General features: G+C 35.8%; 1 protein-coding gene across 2 annotated transcripts in view; it reads right to left on the bottom strand.

The window, feature by feature from the left end:
• Positions 1 to 16,793, bottom strand: part of LOC150102234 (acid-sensing ion channel 3-like) — a 32,978-nt gene that overhangs the window by 1,540 nt on the left and 14,645 nt on the right. The window contains exons 7-12 of one of the 2 annotated variants that reach the window (XM_090399402.1): positions 16,200 to 16,334; positions 12,957 to 13,059; positions 7,128 to 7,194; positions 6,442 to 6,490; positions 4,432 to 4,466; positions 3,470 to 3,545 (exon numbers count right to left, since the gene is read on the bottom strand). In XM_090399402.1, coding sequence (XP_090255528.1) covers positions 3,470 to 3,545; positions 4,432 to 4,466; positions 6,442 to 6,490; positions 7,128 to 7,194; positions 12,957 to 13,059; positions 16,200 to 16,334 — 465 coding nt within the window. The remainder of the gene's footprint in view (positions 1 to 3,469; positions 3,546 to 4,431; positions 4,467 to 6,441; positions 6,491 to 7,127; positions 7,195 to 12,956; positions 13,060 to 16,199; positions 16,335 to 16,793) is intronic. The other variant, XM_090399404.1, reaches the window with a different exon arrangement.

The following is a 16,793-nucleotide window of genomic DNA, read 5'->3' as shown; positions in this document are numbered from 1 at the left end:
GCTTATAGAGAAGATGAGTTTCATCCCACAGGACACTGTTTACTGTCAATACTATGCTGTGTCAAACGTATTGATGTTCATTAATACTTTTTTCTATTGAACGGCCTGTCTGCCAAAGTATGTCAAATTACATCCATAAGGGATCTAGTAAACACCAACTAAAGATAGCGGAAACGGTTTATCTTTTGTAGATGTAACAGATGAGAAATTTTGTTGATAGGAAAATATGTGGGATTAAAGTGAATCTTCTTCAAAATTCTACCACTAGGTTTAAAATATAGAAATATAAGGGATTGGAACCCTGTAGTTTGTTAAAGAATCCTTAGGTGTTGGAATCTAGGAGTCAATTATCTGTTGGATTTAATGAATAGTAACCATTTAATTCCATTAAAGTTTTGGTAATGAGAAGTTCTCATAAACTTGAGGTAGAGCAGCACACATTATGTGTGCTATTAATCAATGACTTGACAATGCCAATTTTTTGGGAGCTGCGATGAGCAGACCTGATGAATGTATCTGTCAGTAAAGATAGTTTCCAATAAACACTGGTTCACAAAATATCAGAGACTATGCAAGTAAGAAGGATGTCCAAAAATAGTAACCAGCATTTTCTTTTTCCATGGTGAATTGAATGCATGAGTGAAGTTACTGATCTGACGTAGGAACAGATTGAAGGCACAGCCATGGATAGCCTCTGTCTCCACCTTTAGCAAATTATTTTTTAACCATCTGGAGGATACCTTGTTCTCATCCATCCATCCAACTCCAACCCTCTTTGTGAGATGAAGCTAGTATCCTCTATAGCTGTTTTAAATATGAATGCCTTTTCAAAGAAAGTTGTGAAACCCTTTTAAGTCAGCCTAACCTAAAATGGAATGACTCTCTCAAAAGTTTAGGATTTAATATTATTTATTTTTAATATTAATTTCTAGCACCTAGCAACCATTTTTAATGTAAACAAATTGTTGTACCTCTTATTCCTGTTCTTTGATTGGTTTGTTTCAACACACTGCACTGTCATTTTCAGTGCAAGATATTTGTACTGTATCAAAGTTTATTACTGTGGTTATGTATTTTTTTTTGTTTGTTTTATAGTTATGCTACAGATATCTTTAAATATAAAACTTAAATTTAACTGATAAATTCTTATAAGAGGAATGATAAAATATTCAAAGGATTCTTGGCCAGAAATGTCATTTATTGATAATTTTTGGTTAGGAGATGACAAAATTATCATCACCACTACTATTCCTGATATGTATCATTAAGAAGTGTATACAGAATACCATGATAATACTACATAATTAAGCATAAATTATTATTAGCTTAATTGAAAGAATTTAGAATCTCTTTTCATGTCTTCGTCTTGCTATTGCTGATTTTCATACCAAAATTATTACAACAGTTATTCAATTTCTTCTTTCCTTCATAATGTGATCCATATAGATGATGAATAACCTTTGAGATAATTGTGCACCCTTCTCTCTCACCTGATTTAACATCAAACCATCTTCCTGTAACTCGTTCAGTTTTAACCACTGACAACTCAAATATAGACTATGTATTGTCTAATATAATGTTCCATTTACACCATATAACTGTAGCGTTTTGAACAGTCTCTTGGCACCTTGTCATATGCCATTTCCAGATCTATGAAACTTAAATTCGAAGTTTTTACTATAGCTTAGTAGTTGTGTCTATAATTTTTATTTTTTTGAAAAAGAATGCTGATTACCATGTAACTATGAAAGAAAAGTCTTAATGTCCAGTTTCCCATTCATATATTTGCCCATATCACTTGATGCTGCTTGCCATTCAAGAAGATTATTATTATGCGACATCTCCGGGGAGTCCAAAGACTCATCAAGGGAGGGCTTACTCCAAAACTGTCTCTACCACTCAATCCACCAACTACAACAAACTGGAACTACACCAACGCCATCTACCGCCCACCACCACCACTAGTACTTTCACAGATAATCACAAATATCCATGACCACGGCGGGATTCGAACCTGCAGCCTTTTGGCTGGAGAGCGGATACGCTAACCACTTGGCCAGCTATCCTTGTGTTTAGGGTTGAATGCTGCATTACCTCTTTTCCCTTATCGTCATTGTCTGAATATGTTACCTTCAGGCAAAGAACAGTTTTTATCTTCCTTGTTTTGGTGATGTCAATCTTTTATGTGGCTCCCACTCACAAAAGGTTTATTTATAAACTTACAATTGTACCATGAGTGGGTTAAGGATTTTTTTCTGTTTTTATTGATTTTTATCATTTGTATTATTTTATTTTTATATAGTCCAGAAACCCTGCTGTATAGACAAAACACTTCAGGCCTCCAAAAAGTGGGCTAGTGATCTCACCAGGTGACATTCATCTCCTTATTATCATGTAATTGGAGACAATCACAAACATCCATTCCCATGGTGGGAGATTCAAACCTGCATCCTGTTGGTGAGAGTGGATATGCTGACCACTAAGCCAACTAGGCTGGTTAATGGTACTTATCCAATTCTTCTGCCATTTCTTTTCAATTGGTGTTTCTTATGTTAATGGTGACGATCTTGAATTCTGCTGAGGTTGAGTTGGAATTTCTTCCAGTAGCTGATGTTTTGCCATTCACCCTGGTTTTCTGAAAAACAATGGGAATCTTCTTTAACCATGCAAACCATCATTGTTTGGCTTTTTCATTTTGAGACATGGAATGTTTGTGATATTCAAAGAAAGCTCAAAACTCTTTCTGATATTGTTATTTAATAAGTGACATCTTTGGTAGAAAAAGTCCATTATTAGTAACCATAATAAAATTAATATTATTCATCAGAATTCACTTGTAATGCATTCTCATTGATTGTAAAACTGCTTTACAACTTCCCCATAGTTTGTTGTAAAGAGAACATATTTGCATGGTAGGAAAAGGAAAACGATGGAGAATGATAAATATGATTCTGTAACAATGGTAACATTGAGAACTATTTTAGAGATCATCAAAACACAACATACATATAGCTGTAATTCTTATTTATTAAAAAATTAACAACATTGCAAAAGCAGTTGTTACACTATATTCTTTTAGAGCTTCTGTAGCTCAGTCAGTATAGACAAAGGCCTTTGGTCGGAAAGACCTAGGTTCGATTCCCATCCATGATGTAAAGAACCTTTATCTGATCTCTTTCAACTAAAGGTGAGTCAGCTGGTCTCTCATATGGAGGTAGAGAGTTTTTTCACCCAGAAACTCGGGTTTTTTTGTCCATCAGATAGACAAACCTGCCCATGAACACACAGATCCACAGTCATAAAATACGTACTTAATCTCTCATTAGGAGGGCTCAACCAATCCTAAGGGACAGTGGAGGAAAAGGGGGAAAACTCACATGAATAAATAAAAAATTCTTTTTATTCAAAATACTATATTGTACATAGCTTGCAGTGAATAAATAACAAATGATATGTAGTAGTTCGTTACCTGATATTGAGGTCTGTAATTAAATGCCACTACTTCAGGATTCTTAAAGAACATTATCACCTGTGCCTTTCGTCTCCTAAAAGTGTGAAAAAAAAAGATTTTATATTGCATTGAAATATCTAGGGATGTTAAATATTTGTTCTCCTTACCTCAAGAAAATTCTTGAGTAAATAAATTTTCTGGAAATAAAGAGGACAAACTGCTATAATAAAATTAAAGCCCTGCCATAAGCATTATCAAATTTTCAAACTCTGTTTTGAAAATAGATTATCCTCCATCAACATATTAGGTCCAGGTGATATGTTTTTTTGACAAATCACTTGACTGTTGCTATGTTAGACCAATTAATCTTATCTTCATAGTTTGCTGTGAGATAAGATTCCATTTTTTATTCAAACATAACAAATCTTCCCTGAATCCAGGGAATTTAAGCTTCGTGTTAGTGGTACTTGCTTTTAAAAATTAACTGTCACTGGCTGCATATTAGACGTCACCCATTTATAAAATAAAAATAACTTTATTTCATATGTGTGCGTAAAATTTTTTTCCTCTTCTCACTCAGGATCAGTTCTCTTGTGTTATTATTCTCCGATAATTTCTTGATTCAATCATTTTTGCTCCAGATTATAAATAGGCAACTAGTAATGTTGGAATTTAATTTACACTTGACTTTCACTACAGCAAACAGCATTATAAAAACTCATCAAAGCCCCATAAGAACGGTGTTTCCGAGTGGAGTCTGCCATAATGTATTTTCCTAAAAATTTCACTATGGCATAATCACCATTAATAAGCATATAAGAAGTACATAGAAAAATGTGTAATTAAATAAGTAAGAAATTAAAAGGTCTTGCTCATGAAATGTATTTATGCTTCATTGATGTGTCAAAATATGATTTTTAAAATGTGGCAAATCAATATCTGGAATAATGAACAGATAACAGATCTGTTCATATACATACCACTGGGGTTTCAGGTAATCTTCAAATCCATAGATCTGGAAATATAAATAGTTTGTAAATATAAGTACAATATTTAAATGTGTAGTCATTATAAATATGTTGTTAATAGTTAACTACTTTGTAAAAGTATTCAATGGAGGAAATTAGTTACAAATTTTTAAATTCTAAAAAGTATGTAACGGTTTCACTTGGCATTTATAAAATATATACATCTTATATGCTTACTTTTGAATTTTTATTTTTATTACTTTTTATGTGACTCCCACCCAAAAAGAGGTTGTAAGCCTATAGTAATTTAGCACCATGGATAGAGTAAGAGTTTTTTCTAACTTTTTTAAATAATTTTCATATGTTTTTTTTTTGTATTTTTATTCAATTTTTCACCTAATCCAGAAATCCTGCTATAGAGACCAAACATGGAACTTTTACAAGCCACTTCAGGCCTCCAATAAGCAGGATAGTGTCTCACACTGGATGATGAACTTCATCTCCCACCATTTAATATTGAGTTCTTTTGAGTTGGCACAGAATTGCTAATGTCAAACCACCTACTACACGAATTGTTAGCATCGACTCTTGTGTGCACTGCATTATTATTATAAGTTCTTCTGAATGCTATTAATTAATCCACTCAACAAGAACTTAAATTCTTTATTGATACCAACCATTACTGAATTCAAGTCTGTGCACAAAAAATTATATTTGTGATAGTAAAAGCAGGACTTCACAGCAAGCCTTCATTTATACTGTAGCACCTTTTAAGAAGATAGTACATTTCAGTCCTAGTTAAGTTCTCACCAGCTACGGAAGGAAACCCTTGAAGGATACTATATATATTCGGATCTTCAAAGTTGCTTGTTCATGTTTGTGGAGTTGCAAACAATCCAGATGAATAGCTCAAGAAAGCCATCACAGAAATAAAGGAGTTGGCCAAGAGAATAGGGGTGTAAGTTTGGAGGATGAGGACATCAGTGATTTAATTGATGAGCAGACAGCAACACTAATGTTTGATGAACTTAAAGAGCTTGTTTGTTCTGACTCTGAGTATGAGGTTGAGTAAGAACCACGCTAAGAGCGGTTCAACTTGAAAAACCTAGTGTAGTCAATGCATTATGCCAAATGCCTATATACTATATATATTCGGATCTTCAAAGTTGCTTGTTCATGTTTGTGGAGTTGCAAACAATCCAGATGAATAGCTCAAGAAAGCCATCACAGAAATAAAGGAGTTGGCCAAGAGAATAGGGGTGTAAGTTTGGAGGATGAGGACATCAGTGATTTAATTGATGAGCAGACAGCAACACTAATGTTTGATGAACTTAAAGAGCTTGTTTGTTCTGACTCTGAGTATGAGGTTGAGTAAGAACCACGCTAAGAGCGGTTCAACTTGAAAAACCTAGTGTAGTCGATGCATTATGCCAAATGCCTTGATGACTTCTCTGAACATGACTCATGCAATTAAGTACATGGAAAGCTTTGATGATATTTTAACACCATACACAATGTTCCACAAGTTCAAACAAAAGAAGCAGTAGCTCCCATCACAATGTCCCTGAAAAGGACAACTTCTACATCAACACCTAAAATTTCACATACCCCTGAACTAGGTCTTGACAACAGTCAGTCCTACTTCTTCTCCATCCTTTGAGATGGTGAATACCCTGGTGTATGCCTTGTTCCTATGTAATAAAATATTGATACAGTATTTTTGAAACATGGATCCAAAATGTTACTCATTATTATAAAACATAATTAAAGCCTTTAAACACATTTAAAATTTTTCTGTTGATTGTAAGCGGTTGCATAAGTGTTTAGGCATACGTAAAAACATCCAAGTCTATCTGGGTTACCAGTTATTCAACTTAAGTATGTGTATACTTAAATTATGCTAAAAGCACATCTATTATATTAATATGGATTTATGTCAATATGAATTAAAATTTTCTAATGAAGTCTACAATGTTCATTAAAAAGGATATTTGAAATCAAACATAGTTTTTGAATACATACTTCACTATCTGAAGCTCGTTCTTGAACTTCAAATTCATAATGAGTAGAACTGAAAAGAAAATACAGTTCATCAAATCAGAATATATCTGTGTAATTGAAACAGTTTAGTAAACTAATTTGTAAACACTAGCATTGAATAAATGGGATTAAATTTTCAATTAACGTAAATTACCAAATGCTAGAAATTATTTTTATGTGACCTCTACCCATTAAAGGTTGTAAACCTAGAGCATATTAGTATGAATGAGTGCTGCCATCTTACTTTAAAATTGCCTTCTTTAATCACTGGCATTATTTTAGCAAAGGAACTAAAGTCCAGAAATGTTTCTCATACTGTAACCCCTGTTCCAGTATCAGTTAACATTTTATGATTTCGGTTATTCAACTTGTTTTCCTGATATGAATCAGGAAAGCAAGTTATACTACTTACAGATTGTTATACCAGTATTTTCACGGTAACTTGAATAACCAATCCAAAACAACTGATGGCATGCTATGTTATTATTTGAAACTCATTTTTCATTTTCCATATATACAATCATGTTTCAGATTATTTCTTCCTATTGTCTGTAGAATGATGTATTGAAGGAAGTGTAATTCTTTTTATATGCTTTTCAACAAAACAGTTTTGTTTAAATAAAATTCAACATCTTGCTACATAAGCATGAATCCAAAATGTTACTTACTGACAGTCAAGAGGACAGTTTTCTTCACAGTCGGCAATAGTAACGTTGGCCATGCAGCTTTTTTCCACTGAAAATACAATATATATATATATATATAAGTTCACATACATACATAAAATTAGTAAAAATTCAAAACTTTTTTCTCATTTTCTTTATTAACGTGGAAAAAAAAAAAAAAAAAAAGCCAATCCCTGATGTTTTAAGCAGTATTTATTCTAGGCCTTTTTCAGCTGATGGCAGAGTTGATCCCTCGCACAGATAAGTAGCACTGTTTCTCTCCCAGATGATACTCGGGAGGGAGTAGTTTGAAGGCTGACAAATCAACCTTCAAAACATATACAATTTACAGAAAAAAATACTGCTGTTGGTGATGATGGGCGATAGATTCTGTTGATTGTCGTAGTTGGAGAATTAAGTAATAGTGGAGAGGATGAGATGTATTTAGCAAAGCAGAGTAGGTGCCCTCTCACGATGAGTCCTTGGACTGCCTATTAATAATAATAATAATATTGAGAGTAGGATTAATCAATATTTCAGCTAGTATTTTCATATTGTCTTTGTGGATTTGCACTGCAATTTCATGTGCAAATTCCAGTGCGTTGTACAATGACTACAGTGACTTTACTAGTATTGTTGTGGAAGTCTAGATGTTTGTTCTCAATATCTGTAGATGTAGATTGCATATGAGGTTCTGTGTTGCAGGAATATATCAATGATTGTGCTAAGATTTACAGAAGTTATGTTATTGATTTTGTCATCTAAGTAATGAAATTTGGATGAAGAAGAGGGGGGGGGGTGAGTTTATGAGGATAGGGCTACTTCACGTGTTTAAATTAGGACCATTAAATATCCATGTAGAATGTGGACTGGAAGTCCATATTATTATTATTATTCCTGATACCTCCCAGGAGTCCGAAGACTCATCGCGGGAGGACACCTACAACTGTCTCTACATCTACCCTCTACTACGAATCATCCCCATCAACGCCATCTACCGCCCACCTCCAACACCACAACTAGTAATTTTTGTCTGTAAATTGCGTGTGTTCTGAAGGGCCGATTTGTATGTATGCAGGATGAAAAACACTAGTTTCCGGGAGAAAAAACCCTGCTACCTCCGTATGAGATCGGCTAACTCACCTTCGATTGAAATTGACCAGATAAAGATTCCTCCCGTCTAATTTCTGTCCTGAAATATTCTACATGGATATTTCAGGCCATTGTCTGCTGCCAATATATGTAAGGTCTGTAGAACTGATATTGCCCATTTAGTAGATGCAAGAATCACCTCTACAAAATTAATACAATATTGATCATTAAAAGTCTATTTAAATTTATTTGCTTAAATTGTTTATTCTAAAAACAACAGAAGTCAGTTTCTTGTCTTCACTAGTATAGAGCCCTGCTCCTATTCCTATTGAAGATCTTTGGAATTAGTGAGCAAGAATGCTTGATCAGGACATAGCTAGCACATCACATCACAGGGTGTCGCACTGATTAGATCGTCGGCTTGGCGAGAGCTCCTGAAAAGATTAGTATTATTTTGTGTTAACATTAGATATTTTACTAGAATTTTAAGTAGTATTGTTTGCTTTTTGTTTCTTGGTGTGTCTGTACAATTTTTGCGTGTTTTCTGTTATTTTAATTATTATTTTTAAGAAAAGATAGCGCACACATGGCACCGATAAAGAAAAAAATGGCGGCCAGATCGCCATGTTTGTTTAAGGGTTTTGATGTAAACGAATTTATGCAATGTGCTGTCTGTGAGATGTATGCCTTGCGAAGAGCGGTGGGAGTCTGGTTAGAAAGTGATAGTGGAGTTAATATGTGTAAAAAGTGTAAAGAGAACGAGGACTTCAAGCGTGTTTCGTGTGTCGAGAGCGATATCGTGAACGATAGTCAGAATGTAGAAAATGGCGGTGTGCTAGAGAATTGCGTGGTAGTGCCAGATAGGTGTGAGAACGTCGCCGAAAATGTAATTGAAGGTAGAAACACAGAAAGAATGGATGATTTGATCGATAACGAAAATGGTGAGATAAATGCGAGTAGCGAAATTGCCCGTTTGAATGGTGCCATACACAGAGCTAAAAGACAACTGGAGCGTATGGAAAAATGTGTGTGTTGAACGTACCAACAAATAACCGGCGGAAGTCTGCGACGGCAAATAATAGAATGTTTGCAAACGTCAATAAAATGAAGGAGCGAGTGCTGTATGGGGATTCGCTATTAAGAGGCGTAATAATTGAGAATTTAACGAAGCCGTACCAGCCGGGTGCGATCATAAAGGACGTCAGCGAATCTATTCGACTGCAAAAACATAGGGTGAAAGAGATGATAATCGTGGCAGGAACGAATGATTTGAAATAGGACAAAATGGAAATGATAGAGGATGTGAGGGAGTTGTTTGAGGTAGCAAAAGAGAAGAGTGAGAGAGTTAGGATGGTAAGTATCTTACCGCGGTATGACAGTGAAGTGTTTAGAAGGAGGGCCATAATTGCCAATGACTTTATGCGTGGGTTATGCATGGAGAGTGGTGTGGAATTTGTCGATGTGTGGAATGAGTTCGATGGGCGAAAGGACTTATATAAGATGGATGGATTGCATTTGAATGGAGTTGGTGTACGGAGACTTGAAAGAGTGTTGATGAATGATGTGGAAGTGGATGTACAGACTCAGGGAAACTAGATTTATTAAGAGGGGGGGAGTAGATATGCTGACTTTAGGGGGGCAGTTAAGTGTATGAATGAGTATATTATGCCCCAGCGAGTACGACGGACAACAAATCAGAATGGGATAGTTAGTATAAGGCATCAAAGTAAGGATGGGACAAATTGGCTTCTGCGATTCATGCACACTAATGCCAGGAGTATTAGGAACAAGAAGGAAGAGTTTTGGGCCATGGTTGGCACTTCCAGGCCAGACGTTGTCGGTATTAGTGAAACATGGCTGACAGAAGATGATAAAGCTAGATGGATTGAATGCGACGGGTATAGCGTGTTCAGGAGTGACAGGGTGAATAAAAAGGGGGGAGGAGTGTTATTGATGATAGCTGATGATCTTCAGCCAAGGAGTATAGAAGTTGAACTGCATGATGGGGAAAAAAGCGCATTTGAGGCTGTTTGGTGTGAGATACAATCCAGCAGAACAAAATATACAATTGGGTGCTGCTATAGACCGGGTGATGGAGTGGATGGTGGGGATAGTATGCATAAGCAAATAGAAGAAATGAGTGAAAGGAGGGTAATTATTATGGGTGATTTCAATTATGGTAACATTGACTGGAAAGAGGAGAGGGCACATGGGAGGAAGGAATTGGATTTTATGCGGTTATTAAGGGACAACTATCTACGGCAACATGTATTGGAAAATACCAGGGGGCAGAGAGTGCTGGACCTAGTAATTGCAATCGAGAATGTGGCTGTAATGAACATGACCATGTTGCCACCAATTGGTGAGAGTGACCATAAAGTCATGACTTGGGAGGTGGCTAAAGGAGTCGAATTTACAATTAAGACAGGGTACATGTGGAATTACCGGGCTGGTAAGTATGACAAGCTTAGGTGTGTGCTTGGCTCAATGCCATGGCATGTAAAACTGCAAGGGCTGTATGTTGATAGTGCATGGGAGGTGGTTAAGAACTGTTTGCAAGAGGCAATGGTTGACTGTATACCAAGAGTCCGAATAATAAATCAATTAGGGGTTAAATGGATGAATAACACTATTAAGCTTGAGCTGCAAAAAAAGAAACAATTGTGGAAGAATTTTAAGGAGAAGGGTGACCATCAGGCGCAGGAACAGTATAAAGCTCAGGCCAGGGTGGTAAGAAAAGCAAAAGCAGATTACGAAAGGAAATTGGCCACACAGGCTAAAGAGAATCCCAAACAGTTTTTTCAATATGTTGCAAGTAAAAGGAAAAATGCTCATGGTAGAATGATCTTAAAAAATGCTGAGGGTAGGGAGGTAACTGAATCAGTCGATATTGTGGAATTACTGAGCGAGCACTTTGCAAGAGTATATCATCCAGGTGGAGACTTTGCAGGAATGGAAGAACCAACAGCTTATACTGGAATTGTGATGAATGAAGTAGAGGTAACTAGTCTATTACAGAACCTCAATGTCAATACATCTGTGGGATTGGATGGTATACCAGCTCGTGTCGTACGTGAAGCGGCCAAAGAATTGTCAGTGCCCTTGACCATTTTGTTTAATTTGAGCCTCAGGACTGGGTCAGTCCCAAGGGGGTGGAAAGAGGGTAAAATAGTTCCACTGCACAAAGGTGGTTCCAAGGCTGCTGTTGAAAATTACCGGCCAATCAGCATAACAGGAATCATTATCAAAGTCTTAGAGAAAATAGTCAAGAGGAAAATACAAGATTGGATAGAAGAAAATGGGATACTGTATCGGGGACAGCATGGTTTTGTGAAGGGTAGGTCATGCCTCAGTAACTTGCTCACGTATTATAACACAGTGACGGCTGAACTGGATAAGGGTAATGGGTTTACGGTGATTCTACTGGACCTTGCCAAGGCCTTTGACAGGATACCACATGGAATTCTAATCAGTAAATTGGGGCATATGGGGATGGACATAGGGTTGGTGAGATGGATAGGAGGGTGGTTGACGGAGAGATATCAGAGAGTGGTTTACTCAGGAGTAGAGTACACAAGACGGCCTGTGACTAGTGGTGTGCCACAAGGATCTGTTCTTGGACCACTGCTGTTTAATTTGTTCATAAATGATATAGGAAAGGATCTGAGAGGAACAGTTCATTTGTTTGCGGATGATGCGAAGTTGGGTAGGGCAATAGTGAATGCAGATGACGTAAAAATTTTGCAGGATGATTTGGATAGATTGGAGGTCTGGGCTAAGGAGAATGGATGTCAGTTTAATGTGGCAAAATGTAAGGTTATGCATTTTGGGGTGAAAAGATTGGCGGCAGTTTACTGCATTGGTGGAACCGTGCTCCAGGAAATTGATGAGGCACGAGATTTAGGAGTGTTGGTGGATAAGGAATTGAAATTTAGGGGACACATTGCAAAAGTGACCAAAACAGCTCATCAAATCACTTGGTTGCTGAAGAATACGTTGACAAGCAGAGACAAGCAGGTTATTGTTCCTCTGTATCGAGCCTTGATAAGACCCCATCTAGACTACTGTGCTCAGATTTGGTCACCTAGGTTTCTTCTTGATGGGGAGGAGGTGGAGAGGATCCAGAGGCGAGTGACCAAGATGATAGCAGGTCTGTGGAATGAACCGTATGAGAACAGGTTGAGGATTTGTGGGTTGCAAAAATTAGTTGATAGGCGGAGGAGGGGAGATATGATTGAGACATTCAAATTACTGAAGGGTTTCTATAAAATTAATTCAGAAGATATTTTTGAGAACAGGGCTGGTTGTGGGAGGACTAGGGGACATCCATGGAAACTGGGCAAAAGTGTGGTTAGTAAAGGTGTTAGAGCTGGGTTCTTTACTTTTAGAGTAGTGAATGAGTGGAATGCGCTCCCTGAGTCTGTGGTGGATGCTGTGACAGTGAATGAGTTTAAGGCGAGGTATGATAGATACTGTATGATTGTCAAATAGTTGTGATGAATATGATTTGGGGCCTCCCTCGATGAGTCTAATGACTCCCTGGAGTTGCCCGTAATAATAGTAATAGTAATAGTAATCACATTGAAGAAAGACAAAGCAAATACCAGCTTTCTACTTTCACAAAGTGGTGGAAAATCTCAGGAGATATAATTAAGATGAAAATGATTAACATTTTATTAATTTTCTAAACTGGCAACCTATTAGTGATGTTTCAAGATAATTATTCACATAAGAGTTTACCTTTATTTATACAAGTCCTTCCATTTTGAGGGTAAAGGATATCGTCTCGAGTACAGTTGCATTTTGTCATTGTCTTGTGAAGTATGCAAAAATGGACACACATCTGTAAATAAAAAAAAAAATTCCATGTAAGAAGTATTAGCAGCATAATATAAACTACATTTTATTTTTACTACATTTATTAGATTTATGGTTTTAAGGGTGGAGTGGGGATGGGGGTCTTTTCTCCCATGACAATGAATCAGCTTGTGAGAGGATTGGCACTGCCAGCAGTAGTCCATCTAACCAGAGCTGTGGAATTCCATCATTCATATTTTCATAGCTGTAATCTGTTAAATTAAAAATTAATTTGAGGGCAGAAATATTCAGTGGGATGCATGAAAATCTTTCAGAATGTTCATGCACCAGTTTTTATGAAATGTTATATAATACTTGTTCTTTCTTTTCCTTCTGATCAGCAAAATATATATATATATATATTTTGTGGAACTCTGACTCATAAAAGACTGTAAATCTATTATAAATTAATATTGTGGGTGGAATAGGGGTTCTAGAGATCAAGCCACTTCAGGCCTTCATTAATTAGGGTTGGTAGACTCTTGCCAGGTATAGTCATATCCATGGGTGTAATCTTTAAAGGTACCTGTGGCATCTATAAACAATAAATTACACGATAACCACAGTAATTAACTTGAATGAAATGAAAGTATAGATATTTCGTAATGAAAATAACAGTACATTATCAGTGCATAGAAACAAGCAAATCAAAGAAACGGGAATACAAGGTACATACAGCAGTCGGTGGTTTACCAATTAAAAACTGTTGCCACATGCTAAAAATTAATATTAATAAATAATATTAAAAAAACTATTTTTGATGGTTACATAAAATAAGAATCTCCCAAACTTTTGGGGGAGAGAGAGACAATTGTTCCGATCGAGATTTTACATCGGCCAAATCTGAATCGGAACTATTCTCTCCCCAAAAGTTTGGAAGATTCTTATTTTATGTAACCATCAGAAATATTTTTTAATAATATTATTTATTAATATTCATTTCTGGCATGCTGCAACATTTTTCACTCAAAAGAAAACACTTTACGGCTTCTCTTTGGCATATCCGAATTGCCAGCATCAGGGTCGACGGAAGTGGGCCTGCATTGCAGGTGGGCGTCGTTTCGAAGTGTTAGTATGAAATTTCATTCTTTCTTTAAATTTTTGTAAACGAATTAAGTAATAATTAGGTAAGTCAATATAATTGCTGCAAATTTACATATTTTGCATAAAAATAGATCAGATTTTCTCCCACTAAGATTGTCATGAACGTGCCTTCCTAATTAGGCAGCAAATGCACTGCTTCGCTCGGCTCAGAGTAGCCCTATGCAACGACCCCATCCAATAATGTATTTTCTACGGGACCGTGGAGCCTCATTCCCACTGAAGCGCTAGTAATCGTTTGGCCCGGCTCAACCGGTGCAGAATGTCACCAATGTAAGTAATTCTAACCAGGTGTAATGTGATATATGATTTTAAGATTGACAACTATATAACCGTCCGTTTCACGGGGATGGGTTCTATTTTGAAATGAAAACAAAATTCAGTTACATTTGCTCTGGTTACTGTTGATAAGTAGTAGATATCATTTACTACCGTGCTGATTTCGCCGCTGGAGGGTGCTGGAAGTCCTATTCGGCCCTTGTCAGCAGAATAGGATTTTAAGACTGACAACTATAGCGGTCCGTTTCATCCCCGTGGCTCAGAGTACGATTCACTTAATCTCGTTAATCGAACAGTATTCGTAAGACAGTGATGAAATAAAAACGAATTATTCGGAGTGTTCTTACATTTGGCGTTTAAAATCTGCATAGTTGTACTTGTAAACAGTTCCTCTTGATAAGTATTATTATTAATTATATCATCGATTACCTGTTGTAATTATGGAGTTTTTATGAAGATTTTATTTTTATTTTTCTTCTAATAACTTCAAATATAGAGCTGGCAGTTATTATTTTTTTTTCTCAAAAGTTATTTTTTAACCCAAAACAATTATATTATTTATTAGTATAAAAATTTTAAATCTAATTTCTTAAATTTCAATTTATTTTCAAAAATAAATTAAACAAATGGATATGAAGAAAAAGTTATCCGGTGCAAAAAATCGAAAACGAAAAGCTGCAAAAGAAGCACTGGCTCAAAAACAAGCCAGAACTCTTAATACTTTTCTTAAAAAAATTAGAAATTTTTCTGATGATTACAGACCAGCAAAACAAACCAGAAATCGAAGTTGACGAACCCAGGTCATCAACAATCTCTTATAATGATGTAATTGGTGAAGAAGAAAGTCAAACGCTGGAATTAAATGAGAAACACTTGGAACAAGTACCTGACAAGAGAGACAAGTCATTAATTTCTGAAAATTTAGAAGATATAGGCAAATGGCCAAAAATTATTGATAAATTAGAAGTAGTTTTAACTCAAATGGCACCTACTCAAAAGAAAAATATACAATACCCAAGAGATATCAATGGACGTAAATTTAGTGAATTTACGTCCATTTCGTAAACAAGTTCAATTCATATGAAAAACTTCTTAAAATGGAAAGAATTAAATAAAAATTTAAAAAACAAAAGTACTGTCGACTGTCTATTGAAAATGATATATGTGAAAACTTAGACATTAAGAATATTATAGATAATTTTGTTAATATCAAACTAGGAAATTTAAATTTTAATTAATAAGATGTTTTCAAGAACAAATGTGTAATTTAATTTCTTTCCACATGATTATGACAAAAATATAAATAAATAAATAAATTACCATTTGTTTGAGGGCGCCCATTTCAGCTTTGCAGGTGGGCGACGTCCAGCCTATTGTCGGCCCTGGCCAGCATCACTACTCTTACGCTTTGGGGTAAGAGTAGTGATGCTGGCCACCGCGACAGTTGATCCGATAACTACTGAGAACGGTGCGCAATTTAAAACTTAGGAATTGTCTATTACTAAAAGAACCTTAGGACTTCATTTCTGCAATGCAAATATACATAGGCAAAGTTTATATTAGATCCAATATTATTTCAAAGCAGAATGTTTGTAGAAACTATGAAAGTTTTGTAAGTTGACCTGAGAACTTACAAGAATACAATCCTCAGCATCCCCGAGTTTTCATAAGTGCATTTCATCAATATTTCAATTAAGTATGATTTGCTCATTATATTGGTAGTATTATTTTCCCATAGAGACTTGCCTCTCTTGTCTGTGGCACATTCTTGATGTTGCTTTGAGATTTTTCCCTTTTCCTTTCCTCTTCTTGTAGCTGGAAATTTCTAGCGTAATCTGTACAGTTCGTATCATAGGGGGCTGGCAATCTGTTAATCTGTTTCTGAAAGCGAAATACATTAAAGATTGAGCAAGAACAAGGCAAATGAATTTCACAGTATTTTAGCACTTTCTTCAAACTGATTAACAATATTACCAATTTTAACATTAAAAATACCTGTTGGGTTTTATTTTGATTTAAAAATTTGAAACAGACGCAAAAATTCTTATAAATACACTTTTATCTCATAATACCTTCAGAACACACGCAATTTACAGACAAAAATACTAGCTGTAGTGGTGGAGGTGGTAGGCAGTAGATGGCGTTGGTAGTACAGGATCGGTGTAGTGGTGGAGAAGGTGAGTTGTACAATAGGTGTCCTCCCGCGATGAGTCATCGGACTCCTTGGAGGTGTCACGAATAATAATAATAATAATAATTTTAAAGCACAAGCAAGAATGGTAGGATTGATCTACTTTGGCATCCCATTCCAAAAAAAAAATAACCCAATATATTTAATTT

Source organism: Typopeltis vanoorti, chromosome 10 (genome assembly GCF_054136105.1).
Source record: "Typopeltis vanoorti isolate ZY-2024b chromosome 10, IOZ_Tvanoo_1.0, whole genome shotgun sequence".
NCBI classification, from domain to species: domain Eukaryota; kingdom Metazoa; phylum Arthropoda; class Arachnida; order Uropygi; family Thelyphonidae; genus Typopeltis; species Typopeltis vanoorti.
The sequence above is the reverse complement of the archived record's forward strand: the minus strand, read 5'-3'. Positions and strand labels throughout refer to the sequence as shown.